Source organism: Rana temporaria, chromosome 1 (assembly GCF_905171775.1).
Source record: "Rana temporaria chromosome 1, aRanTem1.1, whole genome shotgun sequence".
NCBI lineage: Eukaryota > Metazoa > Chordata > Amphibia > Anura > Ranidae > Rana > Rana temporaria.
The window spans coordinates 40,311,198-40,334,093 of record NC_053489.1 but is presented as its reverse complement, the minus strand read 5'-3'; the positions used below and the strand labels follow the sequence as shown (position 1 = coordinate 40,334,093).

Genomic DNA, 22,896 nt, shown 5'->3' with positions numbered 1-22,896 from the left:
CAAATTCAATGCCTAGTATCTTAATTCTTTCCCGGGGCACTGGAAAGGTGTCCGGGAGATCAAACCCCTCACCTTCCTTTCCCATCCAGAAAACTTCGCTCTTTTCCTGATTGATCTTGGAGCCTGATGCTTCAGAATACCGTGATGTCAGAGAGACCACCTCCTCCGCCTCATCCGTCCCAGTGACAATCACTGATACATCGTCCGCATAAGCAACAACCCTCAATGGCGGCTCACCCGGGAGCCCCACTGGTACCCCACACAACATGCCGCTCTCTAGCCTCCTGATGAAGGGGTCGATTGCAAACACATAGAGCAGGGGACTCAGGGGACAGCCCTGGCGCACCCCGGAGCCAACCTCAAAGGACTGCCCAACCCAACCATTAACAAGAGGGAAGCTTTCTGCCCCCTTATACAAGACTTTCAGCCAATCAACAAAACCACCCGGCAGACCGTACTTACTAAGGAGCAACCACAGGTACTCATGGTTAACACGATCAAAAGCCTTTGCCTGATCCAATGTCAGCAAGTACTTTCCCCAGCCTGCAGCCCTGCACCGCTCCAAGGCCTCCCGGACAGCTAACACCGCTGTGAAGGTACTCCTACCCTGGACCGAACAGTGCTGATGGCGAGAAAGCAAAGACTCTGCTACTGACGACAGGCGCCAGAAAAATATCTTCGCCAGTATCTTTCTATCGACATTAAGAAGGCTGATGGGGCGCCAATTCTCAATCATCGAAGGATCTTTACCCTTTGACAGAAGAATCACAGCCGAGTGCCTCATGGAAGGGGATAGCACCCCCTCAGCAAGACAACTGTTAAAAACCTCTACCAAATGTGGGGCCAGAATAGACTTAAAGGCTTTGTAGAACTCAGCCGTCAAGCCATCCGGTCCGGGTGACTTTTTGATGGCAAGCTGTTCAATTGCCCTCATCACCTCTTCAACTGTGATCTCCTCTGTCAAATTCATCAATGGAACATCTCCACCATTTAGACCTGGAGTAGAGTCCAAAAAGCTTTCCATCTTGTCACGGTCAAGCTCTTTCCTTCCAAGAAGGTCGGCATAAAAGGACCTCACGACCTCCAGAATCCCTGACCTGGACTTTGTCACGGAACCTGTACTGTCCTTAAGGCCAACGACCGCTTTAACAGCTACACCTTGTTTGCAGTTCTGGTAAGGGTCAGGCGAGTGGTACTTCCCATAGTCCCTCTCCAGAACCAAAGAGGCATGCCGGTCATATTGACACTTCCTGAGAAGGAGTTTCACTTCAGAGATTGCCCCAGGATCTCCTCCTCTCGAGACAAGAATATCCAGCTTCCTCCGCAAACGTTGGTAGGTCATGTATTTATTAAACTGTGTTCTATTGGCTAGGCCCCTGAAGAATCCAGCGATCCTCTTTTTGGTCAGCTCCCACCACTCAGCCTTGCTGCTACAAAAGTCCAGGAGGGTCACCTGTGCCTGAAAGAATTCCTCAAAGGATTGTCTAACATGTTCTTCCTTGAGTAGAGTCGAATTCAATCTCCAGATGCCCTTTCCTCTCTGAGGGGCGTCTGAAGCATTCAGGGCCACAGATAGCATACAGTGATCAGAGAACTCTACTGCCTGCACCACTGGGGGTGAGAAAGCAGAGGCCTCCTTCAAAAAAAACCTGTCTATCCTACTCTGACTATTACCACGATGAAAGGTGAACCCGGTGTCATCCGGGAGGTGCGCAATGTGCACATCCACAAGACCAGCATCCCTAACCATACTATTTAAAAAAACGCTATCATATCCCAGCCTGTCCTTGAAGGCCTTCCTGTCCTTGGGCCTAGTTACTGTATTAAAGTCACCTCCAAAGACCACTTGCCGGGATGTAAAAAGAAATGGCTTGATCCTTGTAAAAAGGCATTTCCTGTCCCACTTTGTGTGCGGCCCATAGATATTAATTAGGCGCAGGTCCTGCCCTCCCACAAGGACGTCTAAGACCATACATCTCCCAATCTCCACCTCAATAACCCGCCGGACAGTTACCATGCCGGTTTTAAACAACACCGCCACACCGCCGTAAGGCTCGGCCGCAAGAGACCAGTAAGATGGACCATACCTCCACTCTCTCTTGGCCATATGAATATCTGCCAAGGAGGTGAGCCTAGTCTCTTGCAAAAATAAAATTTCAGCATCTAATTGGCTGAACAAAAAGAAGGCCATAGAACGAGCTCTCACTGACTTAATGCTGGCGACATTTATTGTCGCCACTTTTAACGGAGGGGGAACCGCCATTTGGGTTATTGGGTGGATTGCTTCTTAGCTCCCCTCTGCTGCTCATCACCAGAAGCCTCCCTCTTTCTTGAGGCCGCCTCCAACTCCATCTCTGACTCAGAGCTCAGCTCTGAAGAAGCGCCAGATGACGAAATGTCCCACCTAGAGGACCTACGACGGGTGGAGACATGCACCGGAGCTTCCCGTCCCCGTTCCGTCCTCACCGCCTGCTTCTTCCGCCGCCCAACCTTCCTTCTCTCCTCCAGGTACTTGAGGTCAGCCTCAGAGATGCCCTCATCCCTTGTTTTTTTCTCTGAAGCGACCTTTTTAGTACCCGCTATCACTCCTGATGGGGGGGGTAAATCCGACTTAACAGGGATAGACTTCTGGGGGGTAACTGACTCAGGGGGCACAGACTTGGAAGGTTCTGACACAAGAGGAGCGGGTACAGTAGGCTGGGGGGACACAGATACAGATACAGAAGGAGTACTTACAGACACAGAAGGGGTGGTCACAGGAACTGGGGAGGGAACTGGGAGGAAACTGGGGAGGGATCCTGAGCAGGACCAGGGGGGTCGGTCACCGCAGCGGAGGATGGTACACCAGGGGCCTCCCCCTCCATCCTGTCCAGCCTTGACATCTCATCCACTACCTCCTTCTCCATATTGTGCCAGGCCTCAGGGCATCTGCTATAAGGGTGGCCAAGTCGCAGGCACAGGTTGCACCTGATCTTCTGGGTGCAGTCCTTGGCCATATGACCCTGACCCCGACACACTGAGCATATCAAGGCCGAACAGGAGGAGCTAAGGTGCCCCCTCTCTCCACAGCGGTGGCACAGCTTCGGCTGACCAGGGTAGAAGACGGTCATCCTATCCCTCCCTATGAAAGCCGAGGAGGGCAGGTGACGGACAACATTTCCATCCCTGGCCAGCCTGACTGTTACCGACCATCCCCCAGTCCAGATGTTACGCTCATCTAATATTTTACTGGGTTTGGTCAAAACTTCCCCATAGTTCCTCAACCAGACCTCCAGATCCCTGGCAGGGACGCTCTCATTGGTGAGGATGATAGTGATCTTTTTTACTGTTGACTGCTGCGAAATCGCAACTGGGGCCAGACTCTCCCATTCGGGTCTTGACCTGCACCGGGCCTCATATCGTTCCCAGAACAGGTCAAGACCCTCTGGCTTGGTGAAACTGACTGTATACTCCCGCGTCCCTGACACATGAATAAAAGCATAGAGATCGTTAACCCCAAAACCCATTTCTAGAATTAAATCCACCACTGCACGCCTTGCAGGGGGGATTGCACCACCTTCCCATTTCAAGATGACAACATTACGTCTTGGGCCCCCAGCAGAAGCCAGAGACCCAAGACCATATCCCGGGGGGCTTGAGGTGGTAGCTCGCAGGGGAAAACCCTGCTTGGGGGCGGAGCTGCCAGGGACAGAGCGTACCACCTGAGCGAAAGTGGGTTTATTGGGGCCAAGACCCCACACTGAAGTCACTTTATCTGCATGAACAGAGTTAGTATTGTCCATCCCACCTGAAATGGGACCATTGTCTATCCCACCTGAAATGGGGCCATTGTCCATCCCACCTGAAATGGGACCATTGTCCATCCCACCTGAAATGGGACCATTGTCCATCCCACCTGAACTGGGACCATTGTCCATCCCACCTGAACTGAGATGATTTTTATCAGTCACACACACATTCCCATCAGGAACAGTCACTGTTGCTGCTGCAGTACCAGCTGTCGCCTGATGCTGCGCTGTGGAGTCCAGAGAAGCAGTGGGGCAATCAGCTCTGGTCTCAGCATCAGGAGGGTTAATGGGTTCTGCTGGGACTTGCAGTTCCTTCACAGAAATGTCATTTTTTAAACGGATCTCTTGCTGCATTGCAGCCTCAGCAGGCACATTATTACTGCATACATTCTGATTATTAGGCACATTATCAGGCATGGTGCTAGATGGTACAAACACAGTCTTATTCACAACATGGGGCTTAGCAGGCTTTACTTTATCAGGTACACCATCTGCAATATCTTCATCATTGAAAACCATCTGATCCCCCCGCACAGGAGACTCCATTACCTGGATCACCCTCAGCATGCCTCCTGAGTCCTGGGAAGGCATTGGGGTGCTTACCTCTCCCTGGGGGGGCAGGGGGTCAGAACTGGGGGTCTCCTCCTCCTCCACCTCCATCTTTGTCACCTTTGCAAACCTCCTTTCGTTGGAGAACTTTTCCTTGAAAGGACCATCCCTTCCCTCCATTATGGCCACGATGGTCTCCTGGTGGTCCACACGGACCTTGGCCAATTGGATCTCTGGATCCATGGATCCGCGTTTCAGACTATGCAAGCCTTCACGTTGCCTTCGCAGGCGCTTCAGCTCCGCACGTAGCTTGTACAGCTTGTCCCTCTCCCGGTTTAGGACTTTTATGCCGGCCACCACTCGCTCCCGAATGGCCTCCGAGCCTTCATCCACACCAGGGGCAGAGAGATCACCAGCTGAGGCTTGTAGAGGGGCAGACATGTCAGCAGATGGCCCAGGAGATGGCTGAGAGCCTCCAGCAGGGGAGGCCCCGCTGCCCTCCATGGCTTCCCCAGAAAAGGGGCCAGGAGAGCTGGGAGAGATTTCCAGGCAACTCCCTTCTCACACAGCAGCTTCTCACACACCTTCCTCCTCACACACCTGTGCTCCAATGGTGGGTGGGGCACTATTCCTCCCACTGACACCAACGTTGGAGCACTATTCCTCCCACTGACACCAACGTTGGAGCACTATTCCTCCCACTGACACCAACGTTGGAGCACTATTCCTCCCACTGACACCAACGTTGGAGCACTATTCCTCCCATTGACACCAACGTTGGAGCATTATTCCTCCCACTGACACCAACGTTGGAGCATTATTCCTCCCACTGACACCAACATTGGAGCACTTTTCCGCCCACTGACACCAACGTTGGAGCATTATTCCTCCCACTGACACCAACGTTGGAGCACTATTCCTCCCACTGACACCAACGTTGGAGCACTATTCCTCCCATTGACACCAACGTTGGAGCATTATTCCTCCCACTGACACCAACGTTGGAGCATTATTCCTCCCACTGACACCAACATTGGAGCACTTTTCCTCCCACTGACACCAACGATGGAGCACTATTCCTCCCACTGACACCAACGTTGGAGCACTATTCCTCCCACTGACACCAACGTTGGAGCACTATTCCTCCCACTGACACCAACGTTGGAGCACTATTCCTCCCACTGACACCAACGTTGGAGCACTATTCCTCCCATTGACACCAACGATGGAGCACTTTTCCTCCCACTGACACCAACGTTGGAGCACTATTCCTCCCACTGACACCAACGTTGGAGCACTATTCCTCCCATTGACACCAACGTTGGAGCACTATTCCTCCCACTGACACCAACGTTGGAGCACTATTCCTCCCACTGACACCAACGTTGGAGCACTATTCCTCCCACTGACACCAACGTTGGAGCACTATTCCTCCCACTGACACCAACGTTGGAGCACTATTCCTCCCATTGACACCAACGTTGGAGCATTATTCCTCCCACTGACACCAACGTTGGAGCATTATTCCTCCCACTGACACCAACATTGGAGCACTTTTCCTCCCACTGACACCAACGATGGAGCACTATTCCTCCCACTGACACCAACGTTGGAGCACTATTCCTCCCACTGACACCAACGTTGGAGCACTATTCCTCCCACTGACACCAACGTTGGAGCACTATTCCTCCCACTGACACCAACGTTGGAGCACTATTCCTCCCATTGACACCAACGTTGGAGCATTATTCCTCCCACTGACACCAACATTGGAGCACTTTTCCTCCCACTGACACCAACGATGGAGCACTATTCCTCCCACTGACACCAACGTTGGAGCACTTTTCCTCCCACTGACACCAACGATGGAGCACTATTCCTCCCACTGACACCAACGTTGGAGCACTATTCCTCCCACTGACACCAACGTTGGAGCACTATTCCTCCCACTGACACCAACGTTGGAGCACTATTCCTCCCATTGACACCAACGTTGGAGCATTATTCCTCCCACTGACACCAACGATGGAGCACTTTTCCTCCCACTGACACCAACGATGGAGCACTTTTCCTCCCACTGACACCAACGTTGGAGCACTATTCCTCCCACTGACACCAACGTTGGAGCACTATTCCTCCCACTGACACCAACGTTGGAGCATTATTCCTCCCACTGACACCAACATTGGAGCACTATTCCTCCCACAGACACCAACATTGGAGCATTATTCCTCCCACTGACACCAACGATGGGACACTATTCCTCCCATTGACACCAAACAATGGGACACTATTCCTTCCCTAATACAAAAGATTGGACAGTGTTTACTCCCACTGACACCAGGACATTTACTACTCCTACTGGCCACAGTCCGGCCCCCCTAAAGTTTGAAAGACAGAAAACTGGCACCTTTGTTTAAAAAGTCTGGAGGGACTTACATAATGAAAATAATTACAGCTACAACTCTTACTATAAATTAGTTATAGATAAGTTATAGATAAGTTATCGCTGATAATGTTTCCAGAAAATGTTTTTGTTGTGTAGTCTTTCTCAGGAGCACTGGGGGTTTATTCTCACCAAAAAGGTTTCAAAATGCACAAACTATCAAGCATTTTTCAAGGCCCTCGCCCCATCCAATTACATTTTGAAATGTCGATCCAACAAAACTGCAACATGCAGCTCTTTTTTCAAAGCAACCCATTGGTAGGAATGAACCTCTATGAATATAAAAGATTTTGGAAGTCCATGAAGTTGATGGCATACATCATGTTTAAAGTCTATCCTGTGCAGGCTCTGATAATGTCAGATGTAGTTTTTTAGGACAGAATATAGAGCTGAGGCTTCAGAGAAAAATAACTACCTCTGAGAACTTTAACCACTTGATCACCGGGCCTATTTTGGCACTTCTCTCCTTCATGTAAAAATCACAATTTTTTTGCTCGAAAATGAATCAGAACCCCCAAACATTATATATATATTTTTTTTAGCAGACACCCTAGGGAATAAAATGGCAGTCATTGCAGCTTTTTTTCTCACATGGTATTTGCGCAATAATTTTTCAAACGCCTTTTTTGGGGAAAAAAAAACGGTTTCATGAATTAAAAAATAACAAAACAGTAAAGTTAGCCCAATTCTTTTCTATAATGTGAAAGATGATGTTACGCTGAGTAAATAGATACCCAACATGTCACGCTTTAAAATTGCGCACACTCATGGAATGGCGCCAAACTTCGGTACTTAAAAATCTCCATAGGTGACTCTAACATTTTTCACAGGTTACTATTTTCGAGTTACAGAGAAGCTCTAGTGCTAGAATTGTTGCATACGCTCTTACGCACGCGACGATACCTCACGTGGGGTTTGAACGGCGTTTACATATGTGGGCGGGACTTGCATGCGTGTTGACTTCTGCGCGTGAGTTAACGGGCACAGGGGTGTTTTGAAAAAAAAATGTTTTTAATTTTATTTTAATTTTACTTAATTTTTTTATTTTACACTTTTTTTTGTTAACTTTTATTCCTATTACAAGGAATGTAAACATCCCTTGTAATAGGAATCAGTGTGACAGGTCCTCTTTATGGAGAGATGTGGGGTCAATAAGACCCCACATCTCTCCTACGGGCTTACAAGCATGAAATCGGTGAAAAAAAAATCACTGATCACATGCCGGCAGCCGCAGTTGCGGCTTTGTTTACTTCCTGGGTACCGGGTGTGACGTCATAATGTTGCGCCCGGGCCTCCGACGGTCATAGAGATGACTGGTGACCATCTATCTGGTCACCAGTTATCTCTATGCTTTCCAGCAGCGCCGACCAATTCGCTCTCCGGGCCCCCGATGGCACGGGAGAGCCCGGAGAAGCACCGGATGGCGGCGGAAGGGGGGGGGGGGGGCGTCCCCTCCCGCTGCCTATAAGAACGATCAAGCAGTGGATCGTTCTTATCGTGCACAGAATCTGTGGCTGAAGACAGCGATATCTGAATGATGCCTGTAGCTGCACCCATCATTCAGATATCACCGCACAAAGTGGAGGATGTCATATGACGTCCTCCTGTGGACAAGTGATTAAGTCTCAGTTTTATAATGTAAAGCCCTGTACACTCGGGCAGGAATCCCGTCGAGAAAAATACGTCGGTTTTCCCGACGGGATTCCCGGCAAGCTTGCCAAGCCAAGCCCTGTGCACACACGGCCATTCAAAAGAACCGCCGTTCTTTTAAATGGCAAGAACGCGGGCGACGTCATCAACTACGACGAGCCTGCGCGCGTCACATTCGATGCTGTCACCGCCATCTTGCTACACCCTACACTGCCCTTGTATGCTACTGCGCATGCGTCAAATTCTTTTCGAGCATGCGCAGGCTTACCTGGAGACAGGTAAGCATACCCACAAACGTTTTTCTCGGCAGGAAACACTCTGCCGAGAATCAAGAAGAGAAAAATAGAGAGCAGGTTCTCTATTTTTCTTGTTGAGATTCCCAGCAGTTTTCCCAACGAGAAACCATACACATGAACGGTTTTCTCGGCAAAAGGCTCTCCCAGCAGCTTTCTTGCCGAGAAAACCACGTGTGTGTACGAGGCTTAACAGAGCTTGTAGGTTGCTGTACAGAAATATAAAAAAATGTAAAAGTAAGGAGTGAAAATTATAATTGATTGGAAGAACGTCATTGACTGAAATATCCATTTTCAATGCATACTATAATGGAGACATATCATTTCTGCAGTATGTTATCTACACTGCTAGACGCTGAGCTTTTACCTTAAGCACTTTCTTGATGCCATTGATGGTGGAGGTGAGCAGCGAGTGGACCTTTTGATCGTCATTAATATAGTCGGCGTGTCTGATGCACATAAACAAGATGTACGCGGGCAGACACGGCACGGTCGCAGAGGTCAGCTCAGGCTTCAGGTCTGTAAGAGATAGAACAATTATAAAGGGGGACGGATGATGGTTAACAGCAGATCTATATTGAAAAAGTATTCACACTCCTTGAAATTTGCCACATTTTGTCATGTTACAACCAAAAACGTAAATGTATTTTATTGGGATTTTATGTGAAAGACCGGGGGGGGGGGGGGGTTTTTTTATGAAGTTTACAACCTCCTTAAGCGCATTGGAAGAATAGCCTGCTTTATTGATCTACCTGACTTTGGCTTGGTATCAAAAACCCCCAATATTTCCACTTCCTAATAAGTGAATGAACAGTACTGACTGGCAAATTGAAGGCTTTGGATATCTTTTTATATCCTTTTCCATCTCTGTAAAGTTTCATTACCTTGTTACGCAGGTCTTTTGACTGTTCTTTTCTACCCCCTCATGGCTCAGTGTCTAGCCTGCTTAGGTCATCCATGTGAGAGCCAACAAACTCATTGGGCCGGATTCAGATACCTGAGCGTATCTGTCCGGCCCGCGTAATGTATCTCCGATACGTTACGCCGCTCTAACTTTGTGCGCGAGTCCTAATTCAGAAAGAACTTGTGCCCTTAGTTACAGCGGCGTAACGTATGTGTTGCGGCGTAAGGCCGCGTAATTCAAATGGGGATGTTGGGGGCGTGTATTATTTAAATCTAACTTGACCCCGCGTTTTTTGACGTATTATTTGAACGGCGCATGCGCCGTCTGTAAAATATCCCAGTGTGCATTGCTCTAAATGACGTCGCAAGGACGTCATTGCTTTCGACGTGAACGTAAATTACGTCCAGCCGTATTCGCGAATGACTTACGCAAACAACGTAAAATTTCAAAACTCGGCGCGGGAACGACGGCCATACTTAACATTAGCTAACCCTCATATAGCAGGGGTAACTATACGCCGGAAAAAGCCGAATGCAAACGACGTACAAAAAAAAGCGCCGGGTGGTCGTTCGTTTCTGAATCGGCGTAAATCCTCATTTGCATATTCCTCGCGTAAAAATACGGAAGCGCCACCTAGCGGCCAGCCTGGAATTGCAGCCTAAGATCCAACGGTGTAAGACACTTACACCTGTCGGATCTTAGGGATATCTATGCGTAACTGATTCTCTGAATCAGTCGCATAGATACGACTGGCGGAACTCAGAGATACGACGGCGTATCAGGAGATACGCCGTCGTATCTCTTTCTAAATCCGGCCCATTGACTATTTATACACAGACACTAATTGTGATTTAAAAAGCCACAAATGTGAGAAATTAACCTTTAATAGCCATTTTAACCTGTGTGTCACCTTCTGTGTCTGTACCAAGGCCAAACATTCCAAGGTATGTAAACTTTTTATCAGGACCGTTTGGGCGATTTCTGTTATTATGATTTAAAAGGGATCCAAAAAACTATGTGATAATAAATGGCTATGTGATCGCTATCCTTAAATAAAAGACAGTTTTTTGTCATGATCAGTCATATTTTCAATATTAATGCCAACATTTCACAATTTCTGCCAGGGTATGCAAACTTTTGAGCTCAATTGTATATGTGTAAATGTACCTCTTCCTCTTAATCATCAGCTTGCAGAGCGGGCATTCTAACTGCAAACCTGCTTTTAACTTTCAGCGTGTGTGCACCAAGTGAACTAAAATGATGTCCTTATCTGCTTGCCCGGAATTTTACTGACCTAATACGAGGTTCCTGACGAGGAGAGGCTCGTCCTCCTTATAATACTCCAGCATGCCCTGGAAGTCCTTCTCGATGCGCTGTACCGTCACCTGCCTGGTCAGCTCTGGCTGCTTCCGCTCTGGTTGGACAAAGTCTGAAGTCCCTGCATTGAGGAAAAACAACACCATTGCACATGCTAGAGCCATCAATGCCACTATTTTGCACATCTCTGGGTTTGGAGGTTTTGGACATTTCCAGTTATTAACTGCAGACAATCCGCCTTCAATATATAGCCATAGGGATAGCTCAGAGTAGATCAGTGTTTCTCAACTACAGTCCTCAAGGCGCACCAACAGGTCATGTTTTCAGGATTTCCCTCAAATGAAATGGCTGTGGTAATTACTAAGGCAGTGAGACTGATTAAATCCCCTGTGCAAAATAATGGAAAGCCTGAAAACATGACCTGTTGGGGCGCCTTGAGGACTGGAGTTGAGAAACACTGGAGTAGATGATTACATAATTCACCAGGTAATGCTAAGTTAATGCTAGACAGGCCCTTGATTGCAAGGAAATTAAGGCTGGGTTCACACTACTACACTACTTTCATCCTACTTTGCTCTGCTACATTGGTCCTACATTTATCCTACATTGGTCCTACATCCATCCTACTTTCATGAACAGGATACTACTTTGGTCCGACTTCAATGATATTCAATGGGCCTGAAGTAGGATCAATGTAGGACCAAAAGTAGTACAGGGAGCATTTTCAAAGTCGGACCGACTTGTGTAGGACACTACAAGACGCTCTCATAGGGAAACATTGAACACAGAGCAAAGTAGGATGAAAGTAGTGTAGTAGTGTGAACCCAGCCGAACTCAGTTGTTACTTTCAATATGGCACATACGTAATTACGGTACGTATTTAATTCCACAGCTCACCGGAAGAAACTAACATTGCTGTAATGCATGCAAAACCCAAACAAAGCGTGTTTTTTACTGGTGGATAGAGTAGAGAAAGGTTAAAGGGGAACTGATCTCTGGAAGCTGTGGCCAAATGAAGAAAAGCAGAGGACAAAGAACTAATCACCAGTATTGCCTTGGCTCTCACTGTCACTGACCTATTGCCATTACTGACTTATCGGGCCAGATTCACGTACCTGAGCGTATATTTAGTTGGGCGTAGCGCATCTCATATGCGCTACGCCGACGTAACTTAGTGAGGCAAGTACTGTATTCACAAAGCACTCGCTCCGTAAGTTACGTCGGCGTAGCGAAAATGGTCCGGCGTAAGCCCGCCTAATTCAAAGTAGGCTGGTAGGGGGCGTGTTGTATTGAAATGAATCGTGACCCCATGTAAATGAAGCGCTGATCGTACGGCGCATGCGAGCGCATGCTCAGTATCACGTCGAATTTACTCCCTAAGATACGCCGGCTCAATGCCTGTGACGTGAACATAACCTACGCACAGCCCCATTCACGTGCGACTTCCGTAAACGACGTAAAAATATACGCTTGTTCCGACGTCCATACTTTGCATTATCTGCACCTCATATAGCAGGGGTAACTTTACGCCGGACGTAAGCCTTACGTAAACGGCGTAGCGGGCGCAAGTACGTTCGTGAATCGGTGTATCTAGGTCATTTGCATATTCGACGCGTAAATCTACGGAAGCGCCCCTTGCGGCCAGCGGAAATATTCATCCAACATACGACGGCGTACGGCAACTTACGTCGGTCGGCTGAAGCCATATTTCAGGCATATCTAGGTTCCTGAATACAGGGCATAGATACGATGGTGCATCTTTTAACTTACGCGGCGTATCAATAGATACGCCAGCGTAAAAGCTTTCTGAATCTGGCCCTAAATGTCTTGTTCTGCACCATGTCTCTGTGTGGAGGTGGCCATCTTCGTAGAGGAGCATGGCTTTGCTTCCTCGTGTGAGAGCTACACCCCCGCCCCTTTCCAATCACCAATGGGGGTATATTCAAGAAGCCACAGTCGAGGTGGTGGAAGCACACTAACATAGAATGGATGAATCAGAAGCAGGGAGATCCTTGCACTGTAGAATCTCAGATACAGCTTCCTCTCCAGCAAGGTGTTTCTTTCATAAATATATTCCTAGATTGGTTGATCCTGCCTATTCTCTGTACTGCCTTACATGTTTGCTTGGTGCAGACCATTACCATTTTGAATCCATATGGGCACCAAAAGGTTTAAGTCCCTGGGCTGAGATCAACCTGCACCCAGATCTCAGTACGAAGATTCACTGATTCGTCCCCTGCATACCCATGAACTAAACAGCAGGGTGCGGTTTGCCTACACCTGATTAGGACACATTTATATTAGCCTAGTATCAGCACCAAAAAATGGCCTGGCCCCAAGCACCGTACCTTCTGTTTCCTGCATCTTCTTCTGATACAGCTTTAGCTGCTTCTTCAGTTTCTTCTCATTCTTCTCTGACTTCTCCAACAATTCTTTTAGGTCCTGTTAGAAAAAAAAGCTATGTGAACATCTCCTTAAGCTGAGGAACTTGTAAGGAAAATGTTGTACTTTAACCACTTCATTACTGGCCACTTAAACCCCCTTCGTGCCCAGACCAATTTTCAGCTTTCAGCTCTGACGCATTTTGAATGACAATTGCGCGGTCATACAACACTGTGCCCAAATTACATATTTATTATTTTTTCCCCACAAATAGAACTTTCTTTTGGTGGTATTTGATCACCTCTGCGGTTTTTATTTTTTGCGCTATATACAAAAAAAGACAGAAAATTTTGAAAAAAAAAACAAAATTTTTTACTTTTTGTAGTAATATCCCAATTTTTTTTAATATTTTTTTTCCTCGGTTTAGGCCGATACGTATTCTTCTACATATTTTTGTTAAAAAAAATCGCAATAAGCGTATATTGATTGGTTTGCGCAAAAGTTATAGCGCCTACAAAATAGGGGATAGATTTACGATTTGTTTTTTTACTAGTAATGGCGGTGATCTGCGTTTTTTTTTGTCAGGCCTGCGATATTGCGGCGGACATATCGGACACTTTTGACACAATTTTGGGACCATTCACATTTATACAGCGATCAGTGCTAAAAAAATGCACTAATTACTGTATAAATGTGACTGGCAGGGAAGGGGTTAACACTAGGGGGTGAGGAAGGGGTTAAATGTATTCCCTGGGTGTGTTCTAACTGTGTGTGGAGGGGCACTGACTGGGGGAGGTGACCGATGCTGTGTACCTATGTACAAGGGACACAGCATTGGTCTCCTCTCTCCCTGACAGGACGTGGAGCTCTGTGTTTACACACAGAGCTCCACGTCCCTGCTGTCACCGCCGATCGCGGGTACCTGGCGGACATTGCGGCTGCCAGGCACGCGCATCGGCTTTCCAGCGATGTGCCGGGCACAGTGTTTCCCCGCTGTGCACCCCCAGTGGCGCGGGCAGGGAATGTAAACAACAGGACGTCCAGGGACATCCACCCGGCACTTGAGAGCCGCGCTGTGGACGTCTTTCGTCTATAGCGCGGGTCTCAATTGGTTAAAGAAGAACTCCTCCAAAACATTATGGTGAGTGGAATCTTACCAGGTTCTCATTGGTGAGTCGTGTGATTTCCTGCTGGATGCCGAACTCCACCTGAGCCTCAGGAGAGAGCTGCAGTGCCTGGAAGAGAAAGTGCTGCTGCTTCTCTAGTTCTTCCTTCAGAGATTCGATCTGAGAAGTCATTGCCTCCATCTCATCCTCGTGCTGCTGGCTCTGGGTCTGTAGCTGAGCCTCCAGGATCCTGCGGGATAGATGTGGACATTTAGATGTGAGCAACTGACAACAAGCAAAGGGTTTCAACTTCTGGAAAACTTTACCAAACAGGCGGAAAATCTCCACTCCAAGTACATAGGAGAACTGTGACCCAATCAAGCCAATTTCAGGTGGATTAGGCAAGCATGCCGTGCCTGTGGGACTAGATGACACTATTGCTGACCACTCTCAAGGTTAGAAAAAGTCACCCCATTGCGAATCATTCCTCAATTCCATGGGTCTTCAAACTATGGCCCTCCAGTTGTTCAGGAACTACAATTCCCATCATGCCTAGTAGGGTTGTCCCGATACCACTTTTTTAGGGCAGAGTACAAGTACCGATACTTTTTTTCATGTACTCGCCGATACCGATTACCGATACTTTTTTTTAAATGCAGCCATGTGTCCCCAAATGCAGCCTTGTCCCCAAATGCAGCCTTGTCCCTAATTCAGCCATGTCCCTAATTCAGCCATGTCCCTAATTCAGCCATGTCCCTAATTCAGCCATGTCCCTAATGCAGCCATGTGTCCCCTAAGAGAAAGCCAAGTCCCTAATGCAGCCATGTGTCCCCCTAAGAGCAAGCCAAGTCGTCCCCCCGCCGCTGCCGACATCTAGTTAATTTGCGCTGGGGGAACAAAACAGCTTTCATTTGAATAACTGTGTGTTCCCCGCCACGCCTCGTCATGTATAGACACTCCCCCTTGCCCGGGCACATTGATAGACATATCACCCGTCCAATCCTGGAACGGGTGATATGTCTATCAAAGTTTCTGGGCAAGGGGGAGTGTCCATACATGACGAGACACGGCGGGGAACACACAGTTATTCAAATGAAAGCTGTTTTGTTCCCCCAGCGCAAATTAACTAGATGTCGGCAGCGGCGGCAGGGGGGGGGGGGTGGAGCACGATGACTTGGCTTTGTTGTAGGGGACTAGGCGGCAGCGGCAGCAGCTCTCCTCCATACAAGGACTGCTCTGCTCCGCCCGCTCTCCACCCCCTCTCCACCAGCTCTGGGGGAAAAAAAAGTATCGGGTCAGGCATCGGGAGCATTTGCGCGAGTACAAGTACTCGCGCAAATGCTCAGTATCGGTCCCGATACTGATACTACTACTAGTACTAGTATCGGTATCGGGACAACCCTAATGCCTAGTCATGTCTGTGAATGTCAGAGTTTTACAATGCCTCATGGGATGTGTAGTTCCGCAACAGCTGGAGGGCCGTAGTTTGAGGATACCTGCTCTTTCCACTCCACTCCGATCTGTTAACTTAAAACATGTATGATTTGTCTGCTGAAGCAAGCCCAGCATACATGTTTATATGACAGCCGATAGACATGTCTCTAGAACATGTTCATGCTCAACGGTCCTATGTCTATGACAAGCTTAAAGTGGACAAAAAAACATGACTTGGTAGCAAAACCCTTGTTGGCAATCACAGAGGTCAGACGTTTCTTGTAGTTGGCCACCAGGTTTGTACACATTTAAGGAGGGATTTTGTCCCACTCCTCTTTGCAGATCCTCTCCAAGTCATTAAGGTTTCAAGGCTAACGTTTGGTAACGCAAACCTTCAGCTCCCCCCACATATTTTCTTTGGGATGAAGGTCTGGAGACTGTCTAGGAATCTTCTTGAGCCACTCTATGTGTTGTGGGTCATTGTCATGCTGGAATACCCATCCATCAGCCAGGGCATTTCAATGCCCTGGCCGAGGGAAGGAGGTTCTCGCCCAAAATTTGACAGTACGTAGCCCCATCCATCGTCCCTTTGATGCAGTGAAGTTGTTCTGTCCCTTTAGCAGAAAAATAAACCCAAAGCATAATGTTCCCACCTCCATGTTTGATGGTGGGGATGGTATTCTTGGGGTCAAATGCAGCATTCCTCCTCCTCCTCCAAACACGACAAGCTGAGTTGATGCCAAAGAGTTTGATTTTGGTCTCATCTGACCACAACACTTTCGCCCAGTTTCCCTCTGAATCATTCAGATTTTCATTAGCAAACTTCAGACGGGCCTGTACTTGTGCTTTCTTGAGCAGGGGGACCTTGCTTGTACCTTGCCTTGAAGGAATTTCAGTCCTTCATGGCATAGTGTGTTACCAATTGTTTTCTTGGTGACTATGATCCCAGCTGCCTTGAGACCATTGACAAGATTCTCTTGTGTAGTTCTGGGCTGATTCCTCACCGTTCTCATGATCATTGAAATTCCACAAGGTGAGATCTTGCATGGAGCCCCAGACCAAGGGAGATTGACAGTTATTTTGTGTTTTTTCCATTTGCGAATAATCCCAAATGTTGTCACCCTCTCACCAAGCTGCTTGGTGATGGTCTTGTAGCCCCATTTCAGCCTTGTGTAAGCTGAAAATCTTGTTCCGGACTTCCTTGGACAGCTCTTTCATCTTGGCCATGGTGGAGAGATTGCCTCCTGGGCCGGGCCTTTTGGCTAGGACCGGAGGAATTTTTTATTCCTGGCTGGAGGGCCTGGTCATTGTTGAACACAATGACCAATTCTTTCACTCTCCTCCTCACTATCCCTTTCCCCCACTTTATTTAATTTAAGCCTAGGTTTGTCGCGTTTTTGTCTTATTTTTGTTTGTGCACGTTTTGTTCACTGTGAGATTATTAGGGTGCCGGTCCTCGGGCCAGCCCTGAACGTCTTGGGAGTAGGTGGACATGGCCTTCTGGCTTAGTTCACTTGCTCTCATGGGGTCTCCCTTCGGGGGAGCCCCACCTAGTACCGGGAGGGTTCTGTTTCGGCAGTCCGTCTGAGGAAGTTGGGTCCGTGTCGGCTTTGGTTGCTCAGACCACAGTACCTCAGTCCCCGTCTGGAGCCTAACGCCCCGGGGGATCAGGGTTTGGGTCCCTCTTCACAGGAGGACCCCTTGACGTTGCACCCGTCTGCACGTTTTTGTGAACACTCTTTATGTGTGTGCACATTTTTTCAGCACCGGGTGGAGTTTTTGGGTGTGTTCACACGCCATAGGCTTTTAAAAAAAAAAAAATGGTGGAGAGATTGGAATCTGATTGATCGATTGCTTCTGTGGACAGGTGTCTTTTATACAGGTAACAAGCTGAGATTAGGAGCACTCCCTTTAAGAGAGTCATCCTAATCTCAACTCATTACCTGTATAGAAGACACTTGGGAGCCAGAAATCTTGCCAGAAATCTTTCCTCTTCTTGGGCTTCCCCAGTGACGTAGCAGAGGTACGTCAGAGGGGGCAGGGTCACGTGACGGGTGGCTCTGCCTCCTCTATATAAGAAATGTCACAGCTTCAGCCGCTCATTCGCTGGGCTGTGCCCAGCGGTGAGAGGAGGTCCGGGATGCTGCTGCGCCGGATGGATGGATCTTCACATCGCCGGAGCGGAGATCACCCGACGCTGGATCTTCTCATCGCGGGAGATCACCCGCAGCCGTCGCAGGATCAGGACAACGCAGGAAGCCGGGAACGAGTGGATTTGTCACCGCTGGATGTTTTTTTTTTTTTAATAAAGGACTTTATTCTTTGGTGTCAGTGTGTTTTTTTTACAATACTTTACACTTCCTTCGTGAAATGGTAGAGGTACAGTGTACCCCATTACCATTTCACACAGGGGGGGGGGGTCAGGATCTGGGGGTCCCCTTTGTTAAAGGGGTCTTCCAGATTCTGATAAACCTCCCGCCCGCATACCCCCACAACCACCGGGCAAGGGTTGTGGGGATGAGACCCTTGTCCCCATCAACATGGGGACATCCTCCCCATGTTGAGGGCATGTGGCCTGGTGCGGTTCAGGAGAGAGGGGGGGCCGCACTCTGTCCCCCCCTCTTTTCTGCAGCCGGCCAGGTCAACGTGCTCGGATAACGGGTCTGGTTATGGATATTTAGGGGGGACCGCACGTCATTTTTGTTTTAAATTGACGGCGGGGTTCCCCTGAATATCCATACCAGACCTGAAGGGTCTGGTTATGGATATTTAGGGGGAACCGCACGTCATTTTTGTTTTAAATTGACGGCGGGGTTCCCCTGAATATCCATAACTTCAAAAATCTTCTTTTTCCCAGACATTATTTAAAATCAGGATCCGATTTTTTAGTGAAAATTTTGACATACGATTACATACGATTTTGTCACATACGATTCCATCCGATTTAACGGTCCATTTATCAGATGGTAAAATCGTGGTGTGAACCTAGCCTTAGCAAGGTTTGCTTTAAAACTAAAGAAATTAAAAGGAGCAACTCAGCTGTTGCTAATGTCAACCAATCAAGTTTTAATTGTAATTTTATGAGAGACAACATAATTTCAATTGGTCACTATAGGCAACAGCTGAAGTTGGAGCTTGTGACGAGACCCCTTGCTCGCCCAGGTCCTGCTCTCCCGACACTCCTCTGCTACCAGTGAGTCAGCTTGCAGATTGCAGCGTCTGATGGTCCAGTCATCCAAGGTTCCGGGGTCCGAACTACAGCTATGTGCCGTTCAGACCCATTAAGAACAAACACCACATTTGTTTTTCTATTTGTAATGAATCAAACATAAGGGCCCGGATTCAGATTCGTCTATCTATCTGCGGGCGTAACGTATCTCAGATACGTTACGCCGCCGTAACTTTGGGCGCAAGTTCCGTATGCAGAAAGAACTTGCGCCCTTAGTTACGGCGGCATAACGTATGTGTGGCGTCGTAAGCCCGCCTAATTCAAATGGGGATGTTGTGGGCGTGTTTTATATAAATTTCACTTGACCCCGCGTATTTTACGTTTTTTGTGAACGGCGCATGCGCCGTCCGTGAAATATCCCAGTGTGCATTGCTCCAAAGTACGACGCAAGGACGTATTGGATTTCATGTGAACGTAAATGACGTCCAGCCCTATTCGCGAACGACTTACGCAAACGACGTAAAATTTTCAATACTCGGCGCGGGAACGACGTCCATACTTAACATTAGCTACGCCTCATATAGCAGGGGGAACTATACGCCGAAAAAAGCCTAACGTAAACGACGTAAAAAAGTGTGCCGGCGGGACGTACGTTTCTGAATCGGCGTAAATACCTAATTAGCATATTCCTTGCGTAACTATATGGAAGTGCCACCTAGCGGCCAGCGTAAATATGCAGCCTAAGATACGACGTTGTAAGAGACTTACGCCGGTCGGATCTTAGGGAAATCTATGCGTAACTGATTCTCAGAATCAGGCGCATAGATACGACGGCCCGCACTCAGAGATACGCCGTCAGATCTCGTTTCTGAATCCGGGCCAAGGAGTGGCAAGAGGTGAAATGAAAAAAAAAAATAGACAAGAAGACAGACAAGGTCAGTGAAAGTAAGAGAAAAGAAATGTCAACCTGGCCACTTGTTTTAAACCTTGATAGGCCAGGCCCAGCTCACCATCTTCATTCAGATACCCCCAGTCCTCAGTCTTTCTAGAGAGAAAGGACAGAGAGAAAAAAAAAGCAGAAACAGGATTGGAGAGAAAGACATCAAATCAGAAGGAAAGACAGACATGCTAGAGAACTTCCACCTTTTCCATTGTCCCAACCAATCATCACAAATCATAGCAGTTAGTACAGAGGTAGGCCCTCCAGGACACACACTTTGTAATAATGCCCTTTACCCTTATCTGGAATAATTCTATCCATACCCTAATCTAAGAAGGCAGCAGGGGCGGGACTGACCATTGAGGCACTCGGGCACTGCCCGAGGGCCCCATGCCACTAGGGGGCCCCATCAGGGCTGCCAGGCTCAGTAAAACCAGGGACAGTATTTAAAAATCTGTGTTTTTTTTTACATCTGTCCCTGATATGTCCGAAACCGACATGCTTTTGATGTGAAAATCCCGAGATTGTAGCTGCCCCGCCTCTGAACTGCCTCCTGGCATGGTGGCCATCTGTGAGCCCTGGGGACCCCATAATCCTCTATTGCCCAGGGGCCCCATGAGTTGTCAGTCCGCCCCTGGAAGGCAGTCATGTTAATGTTGTCATGACGCTTTTACATGAGGTTCTACTTAAAACCTGAGTTCCATTTAGGTATAAAATACACAGGTTAATGCAGCTTGGTATTCACTAATACAGGCATCTCCAAACAAAGGGTCAGTTTACTGTCCGTCAGACTTTAGGAGGGCCGGACTGTGGCCAGTGGGGGTAAATGCCCCAGAGTCAGTGGAAGTAGACAATGGCCCAGATTCAAAGAGATCTGCGCTCTATTTGCGGAGGCGCAGGGCAACGATTTTGCCCTGCGCCCCCGCAAATATTTTGCGCTGCCCTCGATTCACGGAGCAGTAGCTCCGTAAATTGCGAGGGCGCGCCGGCAAAACTGCCCGGCGTAAGCGCACGCAATGTAAATGATCCCGTAGGGGGTGGGAATCATTTAAATTAGGCGCGCTCCCGCGCCGAGCGTAGAGCGCATGCTCCGTCGGGAAACTTTCCTGAAGTGCATTGCGGCAAATGACGTCATTTGCTTCAAAGTGAACGTGAATGGCGTCCAGCGCCATTCACGAATCACTTACGCAAACGACGTAAAATTTGAACGTCGCAACGCGGGAAGGGCGGTATACTTTAGCATTGGCTGCCCCTACTATTAGAAGGGGCAGCCTTACGTTAAAGACGCTGTACGGAAACTCCGTAACTTGCGTACGCAGGGCCCGCGCAACATTGTGAATCGGTGTTAGTATGCAATTTGCATACTATACACTGAGCACAATGGGAGCGCCCCCTAGCGGTCATCGCAAGAATACAGCCTAAAATCTGCGTGGCATAAGAGCCTTATGCCACGCAGATTTTAGCCTGCAGTCGGCGTTACGATGTTCCTGAATCAGGAGCATTCGTAACGCCGGAGCAAGTCAGCAATTGCGCTGCGTAACTATGGTTACGCAGGCGCAATTGCTCTCTGAATCTGGGCCAGTGTAGGTAATTGAATTCGACTAAAAATCAGCCTCTGTATAGCAGAGCTCAGACATGCATAGGGAGACTATTTGAAAGCATTTTAGAACAGTATCTGTTAGTAACATTAGGTATGTTTGCTCGGTCATTTTGGGTTTCCTGCAACCCTCTCCTTTACCACTTTTAAATAAAATTACCTGTTGGTCTCACAGACACCATGATATGCCTCGATGGCATCATCCTGATCCATTTCTTTATCGCTGTTTGCCCAGTTTTTCTCTTTATCCTAACAAAGGAGACATAAAAGGGTATTTTAGCCACGTACATCGCCATGTTTTAAGATCCATTTTACAAACACCATAACATTAAAGGGGTTGTAAAGGTTCGTTTTTTATTTTCGAGATTCCTTTAAGCTAGTGCATTTTTGGGTCACTTACCTTTTCCTTACATTTCCCTTCTAAATGTTTTTTTTTCTTTGTCTGAATTTCTCACTTCCTGTTTCTCCTCAGTAATCATCATCTGTCTGGGGGTTAGTCAGCCAGAACAGCTTACTGAGGTGGAACAGGAAGTGAGAAATTCAGACAAAGAAAACATTTTTTTTTAGAAGGGAAATCGAAGGAAAAGGTAAGTGAACCAACAATGCACTAGCTTAAAGGAACCTATTTAGAAAATAAAAAACAAACCTTTACAATCCCTTTAAATCAAAAGACAACATAAACAGATTTGACTCCACTTGGGCATCATGGAAAGACCACATTTCAGGGACGGTCTCAGTCTCATTTAGCCTGGACACGGCTCTGCTAGCACTAGCTGATGCCAAATTTAAACAATTAATCCTGGCGAAACAACCCTTTGGTTGCCGAACCCAATTGGCCATCGAACCAGGTGTGAACCAAGTGTTTGCAATGAATGAGCAATAGGTTGGTTCCATGCTATCTCCATGCCGGTCATCGGCATCACAAGTATTACGACCATGTAGTGAGCCCTACGTCAATTGAGATAGTATTTGAAGGCCGGCCATCGTATTGCACGATGGTCACTTTTCACTCTTCCTCATCTTCCTTCTCCCCCACTTTCTTTTTATTTATCCCCGTGAGCGTCACTTTTATGTATTTTTTTGTTTGGTGTCACGTTTATCACAGTGTGATTAGTAGGGTGCAGTTCCTCGGGCCTGCCCTGAACATCCTGGGAGTGGGTGGACATGGCCTTCTGGCTTAGTTCGCCTGCTCTCATGGGGTCTCCCTTCGGGGGAGCCCCACCTAGTACTTGGGTGGGTTCTTTTTCGTCAGACCCTCCAAAAAATGGGGTCCGTCTGGCTTCGGCTGCACAGACCATGTGAAGTACCTCAGTCCCTGTCT

The 22,896-nt window shown here is 47.9% G+C and overlaps 1 protein-coding gene across 2 annotated transcripts in view; it reads right to left on the bottom strand.

Moving 5' to 3' along the window:
* MYO5B (myosin VB) overlaps window positions 1-22,896 on the bottom strand; it is a 414,634-nt gene that overhangs the window by 30,524 nt on the left and 361,214 nt on the right. The window contains exons 29-34 of one of the 2 annotated variants that reach the window (XM_040336856.1): window positions 21,736-21,824; window positions 20,006-20,083; window positions 14,487-14,685; window positions 13,296-13,389; window positions 10,925-11,068; window positions 9,094-9,245 (exon numbers count right to left, since the gene is read on the bottom strand). In XM_040336856.1, the coding sequence (XP_040192790.1) occupies window positions 9,094-9,245; window positions 10,925-11,068; window positions 13,296-13,389; window positions 14,487-14,685; window positions 20,006-20,083; window positions 21,736-21,824 (756 nt within the window). The remainder of the gene's footprint in view (window positions 1-9,093; window positions 9,246-10,924; window positions 11,069-13,295; window positions 13,390-14,486; window positions 14,686-20,005; window positions 20,084-21,735; window positions 21,825-22,896) is intronic. The other variant, XM_040336864.1, reaches the window with a different exon arrangement.